Source organism: Equus caballus, chromosome 6 (assembly GCF_041296265.1).
Source record: "Equus caballus isolate H_3958 breed thoroughbred chromosome 6, TB-T2T, whole genome shotgun sequence".
NCBI classification, from domain to species: domain Eukaryota; kingdom Metazoa; phylum Chordata; class Mammalia; order Perissodactyla; family Equidae; genus Equus; species Equus caballus.
In genome coordinates this window covers 78,883,081-78,902,555 of record NC_091689.1, presented here as the reverse complement: position 1 = coordinate 78,902,555, position 19,475 = coordinate 78,883,081, and the positions used below count along the sequence as shown (strand labels likewise).

The window sequence follows — 19,475 nt, the reverse complement described above, 5'->3', positions numbered from 1 at the left end:
CTTTATATATTAGAGAGATTAACTTTTTCCTGTGGTATAAGTTGCAAATATTTTGTCCAGTGAATCATTTGTCTTTGGCCTTACTTATGGATTTGGGCCATGGCATTTTAAAAAAATATTTAATATAATAGAATTTATGTCTTTTTTGATTTTAGATTTTGAGTCATAGAAATGCTTTCCCCACTACCCCTGTGAGTGATTATACAGAAATATACCCATGTTTTCTTCTATAATTGTTTGCCATTTTGTTACATTTGGTTAACTGACCCATGTGGAGTTTATCTTGGTGTGCAGTATAAGCTATGGAGCCAGTCTTACCTTTTTGCAAATGGTACCCAGTTGTCTCAATAGCATTTATTTAAAAGTCCATTTTTACCATTGTTTTTCAATGTCTTTATCATATATTAAATTCCTTTATGTACTGGATTACTGCCTAGACTTTCTATTATGTTCTACTAGTGTGCTTATCTGTTCATGTGCCAATTCTACTCCATTTAAATTATGTAGGCTTTATAGTATTTTAAATGTCTGGTAAAACTGGCCCCTCCTCATTGCTCTTCTTTTTAGAGTTTTCCTGGATGTTCTTGTTTATTTTTTCCAAAAGAACTTAAAAATCAATTTGTCCAACTAAAAAAATAAAATAAAAAACTTGAAATTTTTATTGGAATTATGTTACATTTACAAATTCACTTAGGGTATGTCTTTCATTTGCTCAAGTCTACTTTTGTGTCTTTGGGGAGTATTATAAAGTTTTCCTCATAGAGTTTTACATATTTTTTGTGAACTGTGTCCCCAGGAGTTTTATAATTATGGTTTCTGTTATAAATGGGATCTTGATGTTCTTTTCTATGTTGTCTTCTAACTGGTTTTCCTTATATCTATGAGGCCTATTGTGACTTGGCAAATTCTGTGAATTGCTTTCATACCCTGCTACTTTACTGAATCATCTTGTTTGCAATAGTTTTTCCATTCATTTGCTTTCATTTTCTAGACACATCATCATATTGTCTACAATGCTCATACATCTAATTGCTTTCTCTGTAGCAATGCTGTGGCAAATACCTCCAACCCCATATTAGATGTATAGGTTAGTAGACATTCTTATTTTGTTTCAGACATTAGCAGGAATGCCTCAGGTGTTTTCCCATGAAAATTATAAGTAAATAAGATGCTGGTAAGCAAGATGCTTTATGATGTTAGAAAATACTCTTTTATTCTTCTTTGGAAGTTATTTTTCACTGGGAATACATCTTGAATTTTCTCAAATGTTTTTCCAGCATCTATGGAGATAATTATAAGAACTTTCTTCTTATATATAATAATATTATTAAATATATTCATGTCTTTTCTAACACTGAACTATCTTCGCATTCCTGAAACAATTTTCACTTGGTCCTGACATATCACGCTGTTTGACTCCATTTGCTATATTTTATTAGGATTTTTGCATTGATGTTCATGAATAACATTGGTCTGTACTTTTCTCTTTCGTGCAATCCTTGGCAGATTTGGGGTTCAATGCTATATTTATCTCATTAAATAATTTTTGAAGTTGTCCTTTTTCTATGATTTGGCATAGAATTAGGATTATAGGTCTTTAAAAAATCCCATTTGAAACCAAGTTGGATACTCTTAGGGAGATTTTTAAAAAATATTCTATCCAGTATTTTAATTGTTTTCAGCAGAATGGCTGCTCTAAAAAAGCTATTCCTTCTTTTTCCTGGGGAAAAAAACTCCCACTTTTCTTTACCTTATTTACTCTTTCTAATCCTTCAAGACATTGTTCAGTCATAATCTCCTCTAAAAATTCTTCTCTGAACCTCCCCAGGTTGTGCTAAGGTGCCTTTTTTCTGGACTCCTGCTGGACATTATTCATTCTTGCAGAGCTATATTCCACTGAAATAATCCATTAATGGTATCATTATGCTCCATTCACCAAATTTTCTTGGCCAGAATCCTGTATTGCCTCCACTTTTTAAATTCCAGTGTCTAGTGACAAACACAGTACCCGACATATAGTAGGAGCCTCAATAAATATTTGATGAACTGATCTTTGATCAGATTTCTCTCTCTCTCTCTCTCTCTCTCTCACACACACACACACACACACACACACACACATCTCTCTTTCTTCTCCAGTTCTATCTTTGTAAATGGCTCCTCAATTCATCCAGGAGCACACAGCAAAAATCTAGGAGTCATTCTTAGCAAACTGTACCCCACGCCCCAACTTCACCTTGTCCCATCAATTCTTACTTTAAAAACACTTCAAATTCATCCACTTCTCTCCGTTTATATGGCCACCACCCTAGTCCAAGCACTGTCACTTTTTGCCTCAATCACTTAACTGCTGTTTTCCCTATTTTAATCCTTGCTCTACCCCTTCTATAATCTATTCTTCATCAGAAAGCCAAAGTGATCCTTTAAAAACACAGATGTGATTGTATCGCTTGAATAAAACCTATCAATAGCTTCTTATTCTTTTAGGATAAAGTTTAGAATCCTTAACATGTCCCCCAAGACCCTGCCTGATCAGGAGCACCCCTACCTTTCCAGCCTCAACTTGTGCCCTTCACCTCCTTATCACTCTGGCCTCTTTCTCCTCTTCCAACTTCCTAAGCTCCTTCCCTCTAGGAGTCTTTGAACACTCTTGTCCACTTGCTGGAAGGCCCCCTCCCTGCACCTCCTCCATATAGCCTTTGATCTGGTTATATCCATTCACCTCCCAGGTCTGTGCTCAGGGACGTTTTCCTGGACCTCCCAGTCTTCTTGAAGCCCTCTAAGGAATGTCATATTGCCCTCCACACTTTTCCTGCATAGAACTTATCACTATTGTGGTTATTTATACATTCAGGTGATTGTTTATCTAATGTTTATTTCTCACACTAAACTATAATTTCCCTTGGGCCAGGGACTGTGTTGATCTTATTTTCAGCTGGATTTTCAGCATCTATCAAAACAAACAGCACAGTAAGAGAATTTAATAAGTATTTGTTGAATGAAAGGATGAATGAATGAATGAACAAAAGAACCGATGATTGAACTCTGAGCAAGGAGCCTGAAGGAATAAGTTCTCTATTTCCCCTCCAGGAGGAGACACATTCCTACTGGAAACAGCATGGGCCTCAAGAGAGCACAACATTCTGAGATCAACCATAACCTGCTTCTCAAGCCCCTGAAATTGATTCAGAGAATCCAATCATTTTCTTGCTAGTCGGACCCTCCAGGTCCGTCTGGACCATCCAATGGTACCAGGCAAGTGGGCATTTCCTCTGTTAATTTCCGCCCCTTGAACAATCTTACAATTTCTTCCGCCAGAGTTTATGTACTCCGGTCTCTGTTTGGTAGGTAATTTAGCTATTACTGCCCACATTCTTGGAAAAATAGTATGATGTATGTGTAATTTAAATATTATCATTAACATTGTTATTTGTTATTATCATTACCATTGTTATTTGTATTTTACTATAATGTTTTTTTCAAAATCCCTTGGGTAATCTTTCCCTATGAAGTCTCAAGATGTTTTCAAGTTATCCTGAAAGTGGACAACATTGGTAACTTGTAAGGTGAAAAAGTAACAAGGTATTGATGAAAAGCTAGTTTAAAAAAAAAACAGTGATTCATAAGTTTCCCTGAGACATGGGAAAAGTCAAAATGAAAAAGAGAAAGAGCAGAGTTTGAGTATGGAGAGCGTGTCTGGTTCTGAGCAGTTTCTGAGAGAAGTCCTTGTCTGATCATGATGCCACGTCTGGGGAGACGACCCCTGCTGCACATTAACGCTGTTCTTTTCTCTGCTGAATTAGTTCCTCCAGGACAAGGTTTAAGTGGATAAAAAGTTTCATGAGGCTTACGTTATATTTCTCGAACTTTTTTTTCCCCTTGCTCTATTTCCAAAGTTCTCTTTCAATTTTCCTTTTAACTGTGCCTCTGACTTCTTTCTCGGGCATCCCACTACTCCTGTCTTTGGGAGATCAGTTTGCTTTAGTTCAATTGAGTTTGCACTTATCTCACACCTGCTGTGTGTTTGGGACTGTGCCATGGGGGGAGGTGAGTGCAGGAAATCTGAGTCTCTGCCCTAGAGGCGCTCACAGTGTAACTGGGAGGACCAGACATTTGGTAACCTCCTGGAACAAATACGAAATACAGAGATGACATAGATAAAAAACAACATTTACATAGTTTACAAAACAACTTTTCACAAACGTGATCTAAGTTTTGAGAAATTAGCCATTTGGTAGGTGTTGTTACTCTCACCCTATTGTACAGAACAGTAGACTGAGACTTAGATAATGTAACTTGCTTAGACAGGTAAAGTAACCAGAGCTACTGTCAGAACTGGAACCTTGGTCCCTATGGTGTTTGCATGATTTTACACTGTTTTTAAAACAAGCAATACGCTTGTAAGTGATAACCCTAAAAATTGAAGAAATTCAAAGTAAAGAGAAATACACTATTACATTGAGGGAAAGCTATTTTTTTGCAGCTAGTCTGACATGTGGATCTTATTTTTCACCCCACTTTGTTAATTTTGACTGATTCCCTCTCTCTCCTTCACTCTTGGGGCATCTCAAACTTCCTTTTGGTTTTTTTCTTTTTCTTTGGTGATGGAAGAAGAGCTGGTTTGGAAGGAATCACTCCTTACTTGTCACCTTTCTCTAGGAAGGGTGTCAGGAAAACTTTGCCATCAACATCAGTCACATGGCTCCTGAAGACAGATAAGGCCATTTTAGACAGATTAGAAATTGATGAGTTCTGGCCAGAAGTCAGAAAATTTATTGTGAAAGCCTCATGGTACCACTTAAGAGAGGTTGTGAGGCAGAATTCCTTTCCTCCCGCACACCATCACTCTAGAGGGTCACACTCAACATCAGGAAAGGGTTTGGAGCCAGCAGGTGAAAAAAGGAGTTTTCCACTCCAAAAAGGAATTGCACAAAAGCCTGTGGCCGTTAAATAGCTACAATGCTTAAAGAGCAAGACACTCAGATCTGTAACTTACGACAGCTCAATCGCATCCACCCACAGAGACTGGATATTAATATGTGTTGAACAGTGATAGCAGCAATCATTACAAGCAAAACATCGTTATCAAATTTCTAGTTCAAGTTTGCGCCAAGGTCTGAAAATAGGAACACTGGTTGTACTGTCAATCAACACCATCTAATGAGCACTTCTTGAGAGCAGAACTAGAAGTAGCAGAGGAGAGAAGAAAAATAAAAGTCTTAGGAAAGAAAAAACACATTTTAAAAAATCAAAAACAACTCAGGGAATCACTTGTAATCAAAACATGAAGATCAGTAATAACAAACCAAAGTGTACGGAGATGGAGTTGGGATGTTGAATGCAAGAGCCATGGTATGTGCTCACAACGCCACTCTATTTTTCGGCTTTTATCATCTTTTAAAAACATTTATTGGGAGGAGATAATCTTCCCCTGCCCTTGGATGGAAAATTGGACAGATTCCCTGACTTTTTCTTCAATAATTGACAATCTTTTAAGTAACAGTCACTTGAAGTCAAAAAAGAGTCTTGATTTTGTAACTGGAATGTGTTGAGTTCAAGAGAGTAATCAAATACTTCGGTCTTCATTCTAAGGTACTAGTCTGAGACTTCTCCCTCTCTCCTTCCCCGACGTAAGGCCCCCTGTGTCTGGTGGCTGCTTGCCTTCAGCTTTCTCCTCAACTTATCTCCTCCCTGACTAGCTAACTGCTATTTGATCTGCTCTGTAAAAGTGGGAGGAGGCAGGACAGCTAAGGAGATAGGGCAGTTCTGTTTTGATGGGATGAGTTTGCACTACCCGGGCTAGCAGATGGTTAAAGTTGACTCCTTTTCTTGTAGGGTTCTTTTAAAGGTTCTTTGGAGATTCCCATCATCAGATACCTCTCACTTGAGTCCCTTTGGCCTAGACAGATGCCGGTGGTTGCCTGCGAGAACCTCTGTGGGTTCTAGGATTCCTGTGTTCATCAATAGCTTCTGGTCACTGGGTCCCTCCACACCTCTAGACAGCCCTTTTGAATAGACCAAAGGTAACCCCATGCTGACCGTCCTCTATGTGGCCCATATCTGTCCAGGGAAACATTTACACATTCATCACCCTGACCGAATCTTGGGGTGCTGGTGAGTCCCAGTGCAGCCAGCCCTGCTTTGTGGCTACCTCCTTCTTTAATTTCTAGGCAAGAGTCAGTGCAGTTCTCTGTGTTTTACAACTATGGGAAACAATGTCCAAGCTCTCTGGTCCCACAGAAGCCCCTCTTTAGGCTTGAGCAGAAGGATGCAGCACGAGCACTGCCTCTCACTCTGGGTGGAAAGAGAGTGGGAACAGCACAAACAAATTTCTCCGCAAGAAACCTCTTCACAGACCCTTTCTTTCCACACTCTCTTGATCTCACCATGAAATAGAGCTGTTCTTCAACATTGACTTAGTACATAAAAACTTTACTGAAATAATTATCTTTAATTGAAATCAACTATCTGCAAATCTGTCCCAAACCTTAATATTAAGGAATTGTGTCTCTCCATCTCTGTCTTCCCTGTACTGCTGAGCACAGAGCCTGGAGCGAGGCAGGCCCAGTAAATGTTTGATGGATGTATGAATGAAAGAATCTGAAACCTCCTTTAGTTGTGCAGTGGGTTCTCAGAGACACTATAAAATAATCTTTATGGATGGCTTCTTTCATCCCTTCTTGGAACACTAATTATTCTTATATTTATAAGATGCTGGGAGTTTCCCAGAATTTACATACCTCAGCATTTACCAACCAAGAAAATTTGAGAGATGAGACAACGCAGGGAAAAAAATTCTTCTTTTTTGAAGGAAGAAATGGATACATAAACATGAGATAGTTCAGGTTTTTACAAAACTTATGGGATGTAAAATCAAACTTTCTCAGAAAAAATTTCCCTGAAAGCTGCAAGAACTGTGAATATTGTCTGAGTAGTTTATTTCAAAACCCTAAAGCTGGACAGAGCAACAAAGAAATGAAAAATTAGAATTAAAATATTTGGGTAAATGCTAACGTGTTAAGTATAGGTGATGGATATAAGAAGTTCATCGCACTATTCTGTCTAGTTTTTTGGTCTGCGTGAACATTTTTATAATACAAATAACATTAAAAAATTGAAGCAGGGAATCAGTGCTGTCTTTACCCGCTTTAGAAACGACCTATCAGAAGAAGCAACAATGGAACAGAAACTATGTGGACTTTACCACCCTATAATGAAGCCTTCACAGGTCCCATTAATCTAGCAGTATTATGATAGCCATAAAGTCCTTCTTACTTGGACTAGGGATTAAAAATTTTGGAAGCAAAAATTTTTGCTTAGGAATTAGGTGGATTCTGAAGTTACAGAAATAGAAGGATGTTTAGAGATTATTTCAGCCAGTGCTGTCAGTTTACAAATGATAAAGCTGATTCCCAAAGAAATGGAATGAAATAACTATCACTCTCAGAGGCAGAACAAAAACTTAGGTCTTCTGTACTCTGGTTTCTCTTTCTACCACCCTGGTTGGTATATGACATTGAACAAGATCTGCCAAGGCATGAAACCTCAGAGAAGGGATGGATGCCACCCCTCAGGTGCAGTACTTTCATTTGCTGGGTCCTTTGACTCTACCATTTCTGCTGATATGACCAGCTGTGACGACCTCCTTCTTTTGTGCAGTGTATTGTCTGAGAGAGTGGTGGGCCCACTAGAGCTAGACTTAATAAGATGAAAGCCAGAGAAGCAGTCACCAACCCCTCAATAGGTCAGTGGTGTGAAGCTTGTGCTCCACTATGAGAAAGCTATGGGTGGTGCCAAGCAGAGCATCTCCTTACTGGATCGAGAGAGAGGGAGCCTTAGCAGACCTGGGCCCACGGCATCATGGAATGAAATTTATTACATTTCTGCTTCTCACCTCATTAATTCCCCAGCCAAGTAGAATCCAGGCGCATCTGGGGGAGAATATACCATTGGGCTAGGTTGACGAAAATGATCCATAACCAATCTATAAATCAAAACTGATGTGAGTTTATTATGAGCCAACCCTGAGGACCATATGGCCCAGGAGAGTCCTTTCAGAAAGGAAGGGACCACTCCAAAGAAGCAAGGAGCACAAAGTGGTTATATACTGTCAAAGAGCATATATCACATATGATTGGAACATCCCTTTTATAATAGTCATGAGATTGCTTTGCTGGCACGGCAATTCAGTGAACACAGCAGGTCAGTGGTCACAAGGTGGGTGGTCACGAGGTGAGTACAGCAGGTCACCAATTAATCTTTCGGGAGAGATGCTTATCCTTAAAGAAATGCCAATGTAGGGGAAGTTACATCCTTGTCTTTAAAGGCATTGTTCTTGTCTTTGGGACATAGTAAATATTTAAAGCAGATATAAAATGCATGCTCAACAGGCCATGTTAGGCCCCTTTGGAAAAACAAGGTCAGGCCAAATTAGTTTTAACTCAAATGACTTCCTCATATACTCCAATATATCCTATAGCTTTTCATTTATTTATCAGGCATTAATGTGAGTCATACAGTTCTACACACAAGGATGGGAGTTTGAGAGGTACTGGCTGAAATGTTAAGTCTGGACAGGCATGTGGGCAGCTTGATTTTTCCTATGATCTTCCCTACTGGTGGCCAGGAAGAACTTAGGTTCACAGAATGAACTCCCCATCTTGGATAAGCACCAACACAGATATCTCTTGGCCCTGTGTTTGAAGGTTGAATATTCTTTAGGGCCCTGATACAGATTTCTGGTTTACAAGCAATGGGCACAGAAGCAAACTGTTTCAATTCACTGAATTTGATCAAATGCCTTAGAGCAGTTTGGGTAGTTGAAGATGGAGAACTCTAGTCTCCATATAATCTCATTCAGCTTCCTGCAAGCTTCACCAAGTAAATCTATGAATTAAAAATAATGTAGTTAATATGTCGCTACAGCTTTAAGCCAACTCCCCAGACCCTCTCTCAATCAGATGGCTGCTTCTAAGGCCCTCTTCCACGGAGCTGCCAGTGACCAAAGCAGCCTTTAATCCAGTCTGGAATTGATGGTTTGCAGGTTGAATGTTGCCTGCTTTTAAGAATGATTCTTAAAAAAAAAAAAAAAAGTTACCAATATTTGCAATTTGGGAGAATTCACTTTCTAAAAAAATCTGGTCTTTAGCTTCTTTTGAAAAATTGGACAATCTCACCATAGCAGAGCTGCTGGAGGTAGGTAGGACACCTTCCCGAATGGCAAAAATCCTTTGTGTTTGGGACTCAGAGGAAACTCACTCCTCAGACAAGACGTAAACCATCCAGCCCCTCACTGACGTACATGAACTACCTGGGCCCTGCTTTACTCTCAAACTGGTTAGGTTTTGTTGCTTAGAGCAAGCTTTGAGGAGTGGGTGCTGGGGCACTCTTGGTTGAACGGGCTGCCTGGTAGATCACAGAGCGAAGTCTGCCTTTGCCCGCTGCTTCACTCTTTACATGCACCACTGTGTGCTGCTGGCTTCGAAATGTTTGCATGTTTGCATGGAAAGTAAATCACTCAGAGGTGTCAGCTTCTCTCTGGGTGGGAGGGGTTACTGTCGGCAATGTGCGTCTTTTTCAGGCCTCAACATCTGGGCTAGTACACCTCTTGGGTGGTTATCTTTCTTTGGTATAGTTCCCTTTGAGGGAGGGCGGACAATATCCAGGAGGGTTCCGAGAAGCATCGATGCCTTCCAATATTATGAATAATGCTGGAAGTCTCTTTTATTTGCCAAAGACACCTCTAACTAACAGTTTAGTCTCCTATACAACTGAACCAGTGTAGCGAGGGTGGGAATAATCTGAGAATGAGGTGCCCAGGCAGATCTCTGATGGAGACAGTGGGAGGCAGCGCAGGGCACGCATGGCCCCATGCAGGCCTGGTCCTCCAGGCGCAGCCCCACAGAGTCGGTCCAACAGCCCGGCCGGTGAGGTTTTCGTCCACTTCAGCCGATCCGACCCCAGGGCTGCGGCCGAGAGGGACACATCTCGCCTGCGCGCAAAGCCTGTGGACGAGGCGAGAAAGCATCGCGTTAACTGGGCCTAGGTAGGCTGGAGGCTGCTTCAGGAGTCTGCGCAGTCGCGTCCCGCCTACGGACACTGGTCGGTGCGCAGGCGCCCTTCCTAGTCGTGCTTTGCATCCTGTAAACAGAGGGCCCTGCTGGGGACAACTTCTGCTTCCGGGTCACGCCTTGACAGCGGCTTTCAAGAGCCAGCTCAGCCCCGCGGTTCGGTGAGTGCGGCCCGCTGGGGGAATAGCTGCAGCCAGGTTCCCTAACCCGGGCACCTCGCCCAGTAACGCTTCCTCCACTCCCCGCTCGGGTCCGCGAGCCCTCGAGGCGGAGACATCGTTCCCGGCCTTGGGAGATCGGGGCGGGGGTTGGTCCTCTTCTGGGGCTCCCCTGGCGCAGATTGCGCGACCCCTTTTCAGTACTGGCCCCAGGAGACCTGCCGGGATTGCTGCGATCTTTGGCGCGCCCATGTGGAAAGTGACACCACTTTTCGCATTTAGTGCCCTTGCCCTCGCCCCTTAGCCTCGGCGAGACGAAGCTGCCGCGAGCCCTCCCCCAGCAGGTGCGGTGGGATTGGGGGCGCCGCTGGCTGGGCCGAGGGTCTCCCCGGCCGGGCGGGAGCCGGGGCCGCACTAGCACGAGAGCTGTTGAATGTCGTCTCTCTCCCACTTTGCTTCTAGCTTCGCAGTTAAAACCCCTTGGTGTTTTCTCTGGATCGAAGTGAAAGAAAACGGGAGAGAGAGGGCTTTCAGCTCTAGCATACGAAAGGGGCCACTTGGGGTCAAAGCGTGCACGGGCTACTGTCCAGAGATAGGTCCAGTTTAGATTTCCTTGACCCTTGCTGACAGTGAGTGTTGTCATGGTGCTCCGAAGTTTCACTCTTCACTGGGATCTTCGAGGCAGCAGCAGAGGACCAGTGGTCATATTCTGACTTAGGAGGCTTAGCCTGGAGTCCAAGGCGCCCCGAACATGATTGCAGGGTTTAGTTTCTTCAGATTACCGTGGCCCCGAAACGGTGAACAGCACCACTTTGGTCTAAGCCTTCCACTTTAGATGCTCTGCCTTCTGCCCCCATTCTTGGAATCGCTGACTCAAATGCACCTCTGCCTTTTTTTCCTTCTTCCTTGCAATAAAGAAGTATAAGATACAGACCCTTGTCTCTGAGGAGTTTAGTGGCTGTTGGAGAGATTAAAACATATGCCAAGTCTAAGCTATCTCGAAAATTTCAAAGAGACATATAAACAAATGTATAAGCTTATTCATTCATAGCAAAGTAGGGGAGGATACCCAATAATCATTGACACCTCTGAATTGAATATTTTTAACTTGTTTTCTATTAATTAGTACTATATATATTTTAAACAGATAAATGGCTACTGATTAGCAAAATAGAAACTATTAGAGTCTATAGTACGTTACAGAAGGTATAAGGAGGTACTCCAAAATAATTTTAGGATTTTTCCCTAGTAATCATCATATGCATAACAGGCTTAATTACTGCAAGTCTTGAATTTTTTAGGATCTAAAGTAATAAGCTTTCCATTGGTTCAACAGATATTTATTGAGAACCTGCCATGTGCCAGGCACTATTGAAAATAACAGTGTATTTACCCCCAAGGAGCTTACAGTTTAACAAGAACACAGATTCCTTAACACTTAACCTGTCATGTGCCAGGCACTATTGAAAATAACAGTGTATTTACCCCCAAGGAGCTTATAGTTTAATAAGAACACAGATTCCTTAACACTTACGTCTAGAGAGCTGATACTGCATACTATATTTTCTCTAAAGTTTTTTTTTTTTTTTAAGGAAGATTAGCCCTGCGCTAACTACTGCCAATCCTCCTCTTTTTGCTGAGGAAGACTGGCCCTGAGCTAACATCCGTGCCCATCTTCCTCTGCTTTCTATGTGGGACAGCTACTACAGCATGGCTTTTGCCAAGCGGTGCCATGTCCGCACCCGGGATCCGAACTCACGAACCCCGGGCTGCAGAGAAGCGGAACATTCAAACTTAACCACTGCGTCATCGGGCCAGCCCCTTCTCTGAAGTTTTTGATAAAGGTTTTTCATAGAAATGCTCCACCTGGTTTGCTGTAATTTTAAATGTTCCCCAACTGGTGTATTGCTCTTATACAGTCAAATCTTTTACCAGAGTTGAATTTAAGTGTACTGCATTATTTTCTTCTATCCTAGAACTGTCATGTTGTAGTTTCAACATATATTTGCCCAAATCCGTTTCTCAGTTGTCACAAATGGCCAGTTATTGAAATTTTTAATTCATTTTGCACTCTTAAATCTGCTTGTTTTCCTACAACTGCAACCATGTGTCATTGTTGTGAACTTTGAATTTTTTTTTCTAATTTTATATAGTCACTCCAGAGTAATTATACTTTTGCATTCCTTCCTTATTTTAGACTATTACCTCAAATATTTCCCATTTTTTTCTTTGCTGAAGACATTTAAAACTAATTCACAGTTGCCTTATCATTATTAACATAGATGTATTTGTTCCATAGCTTTTCCCTCTCTTCTCACAGGTAACAATCACTTCCATACCCTTCCATCCGTCAATCAACCAATATTTATTAAATACCTCTTTTTGTGAGACTCTGTGGCTGGACTTACATGGGCAAAAAAGTAGAAGACAAGGGCCTTGACTTTCGATTGATTACAATTTAAACGGAAAACAATATGAACATAACTACAGTGCAAGGCCAAATGTAACTAAAGGTGGTGCTGATAATAAAGACCACAAAATTCAGAGGAGGAAAAGAGCATCTCGTGGCATCTTCAGCCTTTAAACACTCCCCTTCCTTGCCAGGTTTTATTTTTACACTACACAGCTCCATGGGGATCTTTGGGCCTCTTGGGGAAAGCTTATGCTAGATCGGCTCAGAGAACAGAACTGCGATTCTGAGAGTCAGAGCATTTATGTCCAGGTTTACCCAGCTCCCAAGCAACTATTATAATCTATCTCCTTATGATTAAGAAAAAATGATATTCGTTAATCATCGATCTCTTTGAAATCTGCTTTTAGTATTGGGAAGGCCTCAGAGAACTCCTAACTCTAAGGACAGGTATGCTCAGTGATATTGTGAATGCCTAAAACTTCTTCGTTTCAGGCAGTTTGGAGCATGTGAACATAATCTGAGCCTTGATGAGTTCCAGTATGTGGTATATTATGCAGAGTATTCAGAGCAAATACTCTCTCTCAGAGCGCTTGATCCGAACAATCGCTGCCATTCGGTCCTTCCCACATGATAATGTAGAGGACCTCATCAGAGGGGTGAGTGTGTTGTTATTGACACGAGAGTCCTTTGGGAGGTGAAGTGGGAAGGTTCCTGGGGAATCCTAGTAGATTACAGATTTGCAGTTTTGACTCAGCACAAGATCACAAGGAGTTGTACAGTCTTCCTAAATGTATTAATTTGACCATTAAAATATATTTTCCCTATGTTTTGCTTCTCCTCCCTTCTCCCTTTTGCTTTGTGCATCTGATATTTTCTTCGGGAAATATGTACTAGATAACCCTGGTCTCCTGTTCTTTGTAAAATCTCCGTTTGGCTATGGTGCTTATGGGATCCAGCAAGCTCAGTCTTCTACACGTGCAGTGCAAAGGGAGGAGGGAGGCGAGCAAAGCAGAAGTGGTTTTCAGATCTTTGTGGTTTACAATAATTACGTGGAGAGATATCACTTGCCTTCTATCTTAACAACAGCTGCCACTTCTAGTTCTCTAGAGAATATCAACCCCTAAGATGCATGGTAACTTTTAAGAAAACATCTTAACTATTTGCTGTCTAACCATGGCTATTCATTAATTCTGTTACATGACTAGTATCCTAGAAGGTCTTTGATACCTTTTTCTGTATATTATTCCTGTTGAAGAGAAGTTACAGGGTAATTTTTTGATCACTAGAAAATGCATCCAGATGGTTACTTCTCTACATTTTTTTTAACAACTTTAGAATCCTTATTTATAACCTGGAGCTCTGTAGCTGCTTCAGAGTTGTGTGGCACAGCTGTGAGAAGAAAGTCATACAGCATCAGCTTGTTCTCAGCAGAAGTGGGATCAGAAGACTCGGCAGTAGAAACTCTGTCACGTTCTAATTCTAGCTCTGCTGCTGAGTCATCTAGTGACTTTGGTCTGACTGGAGTATCTCCATCTCCTTTATCATATTTGAAATAGAAGTACCAGCAGGGGCTAGGTGGCAGAGAATGCTCATACTAAGAGGCTACTTTGAAGATATTTGTAAACAAAAAGATCTGGTTATGACGACCTTACTATTAGTGATGGTCATCTGTTGAACAGCAGAAAGAGCATGCCAGTTCTCCTGGCTTCAGTCTGACAGACTCACTTTCCTGACTTTTTCAGAAACTGGTGGCCATAGAAATTGGATTGCTTTTCCAGCTTTCCTGCCTGATGATAAGGTTCTGACTACTTTTACCATAAGGTTATGTCCTCAGTGATGTCCAAATGATCATCTGGCAGGCTACCTTGTGGAGAAACTTAATAGCTACCTTGTGAAGAAACTTAATAACTTGATCTAAGGAATTGACAGTTCCTTTCATTCATCTTCAGTGTATTCTCCTGGTTTGGATATTAGCATTATAATATTTAATTACAGTCATGCATTGCTTAATGATGGGGATATGTTCTGAGAAATGCATTATTAGGCAATTACAAACCTAGATGGTGTAGCCTACCACACATGTAGACTACATGGTACCAATCTTACGGGACCATGGTGGTTATGGGACCACTGTTGTATATACAGTCTGTCGTTGACTGAAATGTCGTTATGTGGCGCATGACTGTAACAGGAATAGAAACTGGGACCAGTGGTATGTTTACAGTACGGTCAGAGTTAGAACCCTCCTTCCTCCTGGACTCAGTGCTTAGTCTCATCCTGCTTGGTGAGCCAATGCTGAGCACACTGATTGAAGTCTCCTCTGCCCATAGGGAGCAGATGTGAACTGCACCCACGGCACACTGAAGCCCCTGCACTGTGCCTGCATGGTGTCAGATGCTGACTGTGTGGAGTTACTCCTGGAAAAAGGAGCCGAGGTAATGTTTTTAACACTGTCACAGTAATGATTTACTAAAACCTGAGCTTCACATATTCTTAAAATTTCTTGTCTCTTCTCCCATCTCTTCCCACTTTCTGGCTCATGGTAACATCAGCACAGCCAATATTAAAGCCAAATATAACGATAAATATAAGAAGAAGTGATCCTCAGGATTTCATTACTTCGCCTTTCTTTCTTATGCTGTTCATGGCTCCGGGAAGAGGGAATTTTATCTGCCCTTTCTCTCCCAGCCTTCCTTCTGGGGTTGTTTATATTTCCATTTAATCCTCTCATTGCCCACTGGACTGTCCAGGAGCTGTAAGTGCAGAGGCCCCTCGACTCTGATTAAATGTAAACCATTTGAGACCTGCCATGAGACGAGCACTTCTAATACCACTGTCCCTGGGAGATAAATATCATTAGGCAATCCCTTCCTCGGGACTGGGCCATTTGTGCCATTTCCACCCACGAATTATGTTCTGTTTTAGTATATCTTGTTCCTGTTTTCTTTCTAATGTGAGCATCTTAACATAAAAAACAGATTAATTTATGTTGGCATTAGCAAGAAGCAGCATAATACAATAAATGATTAAAAGAATAGACTCTGGTGTCAGACTTCATGGATTTGAATTCCAGCTCTGTCACTTCCAGCTGTGTGACCTTGAACAAATTATCTAACCTTTCTTTGCCTCAGTTTCCCCATCTGTAAAATGGTGATGATATGTTATCTTCTTCATAAGGTTGTAAAAGTGTTTAGAACTAGCATGTAGTAATTGCTAAGTAAGTACTTGTTAAATAAATTAGCAGTTTGGACTATTTGTGAGCAATCCCGAAGGTGCATATACTGAAGTGCTAATTTGAATCAGATTTGCCGTGAAGATGATGTACTGTCCCCAAACACACTGGTCAGTAAGCCTAAGGGGCCAGCCCCCAGCATCCTCATCTCCACACAGCCGTGTTATGCTCTACTTTTCATTATCTATTCCATAACTTTTGTGAGTGACCTTGAGATGAAAGCCAGTGACTAACATCAATGATGAAAGTGAAAATATCCTGGGAGAAAAAAGTTTTAGCTAAATAGAAGGTTAAACTCAGTTAAATCAGTTTTCTTTATTGCATTTTATAGGGGAAGATAATGTGCTACTTATAAATTTGGGTTTGAAGTTTTTGTAGTCTTCAAAGCTTATGGGTGATGTTGAGTTTTAGCAGCCAGCTGCTTTTCCAGCATTGGCAGATTTGTGCTCTTTCCTCCACATGCTTCCATCTAGGTTGTCTTGTGACCCCATGGCATATTTTTTGCTAGGGGCTGGCTTGGATTAACAATTTGAGCTTCTGTACATGGATAAAGAGCACAGCAAAGCTATATGGGCAGAGCTCTGGCCTCATTATTTTGCAGCCTGGTTGCCATTAGTCACAGGATACAGAGTGAGTCGGGATAAGTAATATATTCCAAAACCTTTACTCTGGCTAGTAAATTCAAGCTGCTGTCCAATAAATGTCTGAGTAGTGTCAAAGACATAGTCTTCATCTTCTCTTTCTTTACCCCTTACTCCATGGTAGAGATTCTAGTGAATAGTAACTAAGAACATAGCAGCAAAAACTAAATAATGTAGGCCAGCTAATCAAGGCACATAAGAGTGTTGGTTGTTTTGGGGACAGTTCCTTTCCTGTTTGCTAAGCTCTTGTCATATCTCCCTCTTGATCAGCAGGACTCCCTGGGAAGTGCTTGTTGACTCTCTTATTCAGAAAATTACACAGCAAAGGTAGTGGATAAACACATGCAAGCTTCTCTGCCTGCCTATCTTCCTCCTAGTAGTCTATCTATTGTAATATAGTTCCTCCCTCTTTACAGGTGAATGCCCTAGATGGTTACAACCGAACAGCCCTCCACTATGCAGCTGAGAAAGATGAGGCTTGTGTGGAGGTTCTGTTGGAGTATGGTGCAAACCCCAATGCACTGGATGGCAACCGAGACACTCCACTCCACTGGGCAGCCTTTAAGAACAATGCTGAGTGTGTGCGGGCCCTCCTAGAGAGTGGGGCCTCTGTCAATGCCCTGGATTACAACAATGATACCCCGCTCAGCTGGGCTGCCATGAAGGGAAATCTTGAGAGCGTCAGCATCCTTCTTGATTATGGGGCAGAGGTCAGAGTCATCAACCTAAAAGGCCAGACACCTATCTCCCGCCTGGTGGCTCTGCTAGTCAGGGGACTTGGAACTGAGAAAGAGGACTCTTGCTTTGAGCTCCTCCACAGAGCGGTTGGACACTTTGAATTAAGGAAAAATGGCACCATGCCACGAGAAGTGGCCAAAGACCAGCAGCTATGTGAAAAACTGACTGTTCTGTGCTCAGCCCCAGGAACACTAAAAACTCTCTCGCGCTACGCTGTGCGCCGTAGCCTGGGACTTCAGTATCTGCCAGATGCGGTGAAGGGCCTTCCACTGCCAGCTTCTCTGAAGGAGTACCTGTTACTCGTAGAATAGGCTGGAGGAGATATTTGCATCATCCAAGTAGAGAACTCTGGGTGAGGCTTTTGCCTGTAGTACTGTCTGTCTGTCCTGAAAACAGGAAAAGCTGTTGTTCCTGTTGTGCGGTTTCTATTTCAAGGCAACGTGTCCCAACAGTAACATCTACATCACCTCCCCTCCCCAAACCAACAACCAAACAACAACAAAATCCCCCACTTTTGTTTTCTGTTTATTGCTTTCATGGCTTTTTATATTGTACTCTGCAAAAGAAGAGGTCTCCCCCACCAACCCCTTTAGGGAAAAAGTCAACAGTGCAACTGAATTTCTCTAGGGAGATGGAGAGTATTTAGAAGGTGTGTTTGGTTTTCCTTTGGGGACATGATTAATGTTCAGAAGAATCCTTCTAGAAGCATTTTAGTTGATCTGTGAAGAAGTTTAAGAAAATTTCAGCTAACAATTTCAGCCCAAAGATGAAGATACTACAACGTCAAATGGTGTGCAGATTCAGAACTGGGCTGGATGACAGCCCTAGAGGGCCACATCAGGGGGCGTTCGGAAGAGACTGGCTCCCCTTCTCGCCATCCAGCAGCCTTTGCCTCTTTTCCACGGGTGTGCCCAAGGGTTACAGTTCAGCAAGTTCATTTCAGAAAGATTGTCTTGCTGCTTTCCACACAGTAGAAGTGACAGCAGGTTCTGAGCAGTCCTAAGAACTTTTCTTCTAGCGCAGTTCTCTCTCTTCCTGAAAGCCAGTTTGCCCTAATGGCTTCGCCGGCATTTCCGGAACCACAGGCAGAGCAATCTGCTCTAGGGGAGGAGAGGGGCTGGCCTGCCTTTTCCTGTGGTCTTCATTCTCCACAGGAAGCTCTGCTAAGAATTTGGAGTTATTTTTCTTTCTGTTGTTTTGGAACCTTTGCTTTTTACTGATCTATACAAGGCGTTGGTGGAGGGGGTAGACTTGGGGAGTGGGGCAAGAGCATTCTAAGAGCTGCTTTTGAGATGGCCCACCTACCCCGAAAGGATCTACTTTAGTGAACTATACTTAGTCAACAATACTCTTCCTTTTCATGTTCCTAAACTAGATCAAATTATTACTGATCTTAGATGACCTGTATGCAAATTTGAAAAACTTTTCTTTTTTTACAACTGATTGGGAACTACAAATAAAAATGAACGGAGTCTGCTGACACAGCTAATTTGAAAAAGTATGTCTGCTTTTGTCCTTTTGCTGTTGGTGTTTTTTGCTCACTTAAGAAAAAAAGAAATAAACACTTCTAAAAGCAAGTCTGGCACTTTCTACTGTTCCTACTTTCTCCATATCATTTTATCACCCTGAGCCCCAGTGTCCTCGGCTCTGAAATGGGGTTGGCACCACCGCCCTCATAGGCTCTGTTGAGGACTCAGTGATAACAGTGCTTGACATTTATTGTTAATTTCCCTTCCCCTTAAAGAATGTACACAGAGCATTTGGCGGCTTGAATTCTGGACTCTGACAAGCCTTCTCAGTCACTATTTAGAACTGTTCTCGGGGCACAGCGGGTATAGTTTGGACAGCCAGCAAAAGTGGTGTACCAGAGAGAATCCCTCTCCCACCCCTGGTAAAACCTTGACCCTCGCCTGCTTCCTCAAGCAAGTGAGACTGGCTGGGGAGGAATACGTATGCCTGTGTTGGGAGCCAGGATCTGGTTACCGGAGGCTAATCTTAAACCTGCCATTGACAGGGCACCATCCTGTCAATTTGGGGTATAATCTGTAGTCCCAATCCTGAAGACCAACTGCCTTACATGGGCACTTGGCTATGAGGAGGGAGAAGCTATTGTTATGGAAGAAAAAACAAACTGAGCTGAATAAGAACTAACAACTTCCCAAAGCAGTACTTCAACCAACCCACCAAACCAAGTCCAGACTAGGTGTCTCTATTTCCCAGGCT

The 19,475-nt window shown here is 42.0% G+C and overlaps 1 protein-coding gene across 9 annotated transcripts in view; it reads left to right on the top strand.

Annotated features, from left to right (window-relative positions):
• The window catches only part of ASB8 (ankyrin repeat and SOCS box containing 8), a 30,806-nt gene extending 11,977 nt beyond the window's left edge, over positions 1-18,829 (top strand). For 3 of the 9 annotated variants that reach the window (XM_070271304.1, XM_070271307.1, XM_070271309.1), the window contains exons 2-5: positions 3,091-3,259; positions 13,138-13,297; positions 14,972-15,076; positions 16,931-18,829. In XM_070271304.1, coding sequence (XP_070127405.1) covers positions 13,169-13,297; positions 14,972-15,076; positions 16,931-17,563 — 867 coding nt within the window. In that variant the 5' untranslated portion in view covers positions 3,091-3,259; positions 13,138-13,168 and the 3' untranslated portion in view covers positions 17,564-18,829. Of the gene's footprint in view, positions 1-3,090; positions 3,260-10,071; positions 10,573-11,820; positions 12,073-13,133; positions 13,298-14,971; positions 15,077-16,930 lie in introns of those variants that run through there. The other 6 variants (XM_070271305.1, XM_005611125.4, XM_001490907.7 and 3 more) reach the window with 6 other exon arrangements.
• Positions 18,830-19,475: the final 646 nt, after the last annotated feature.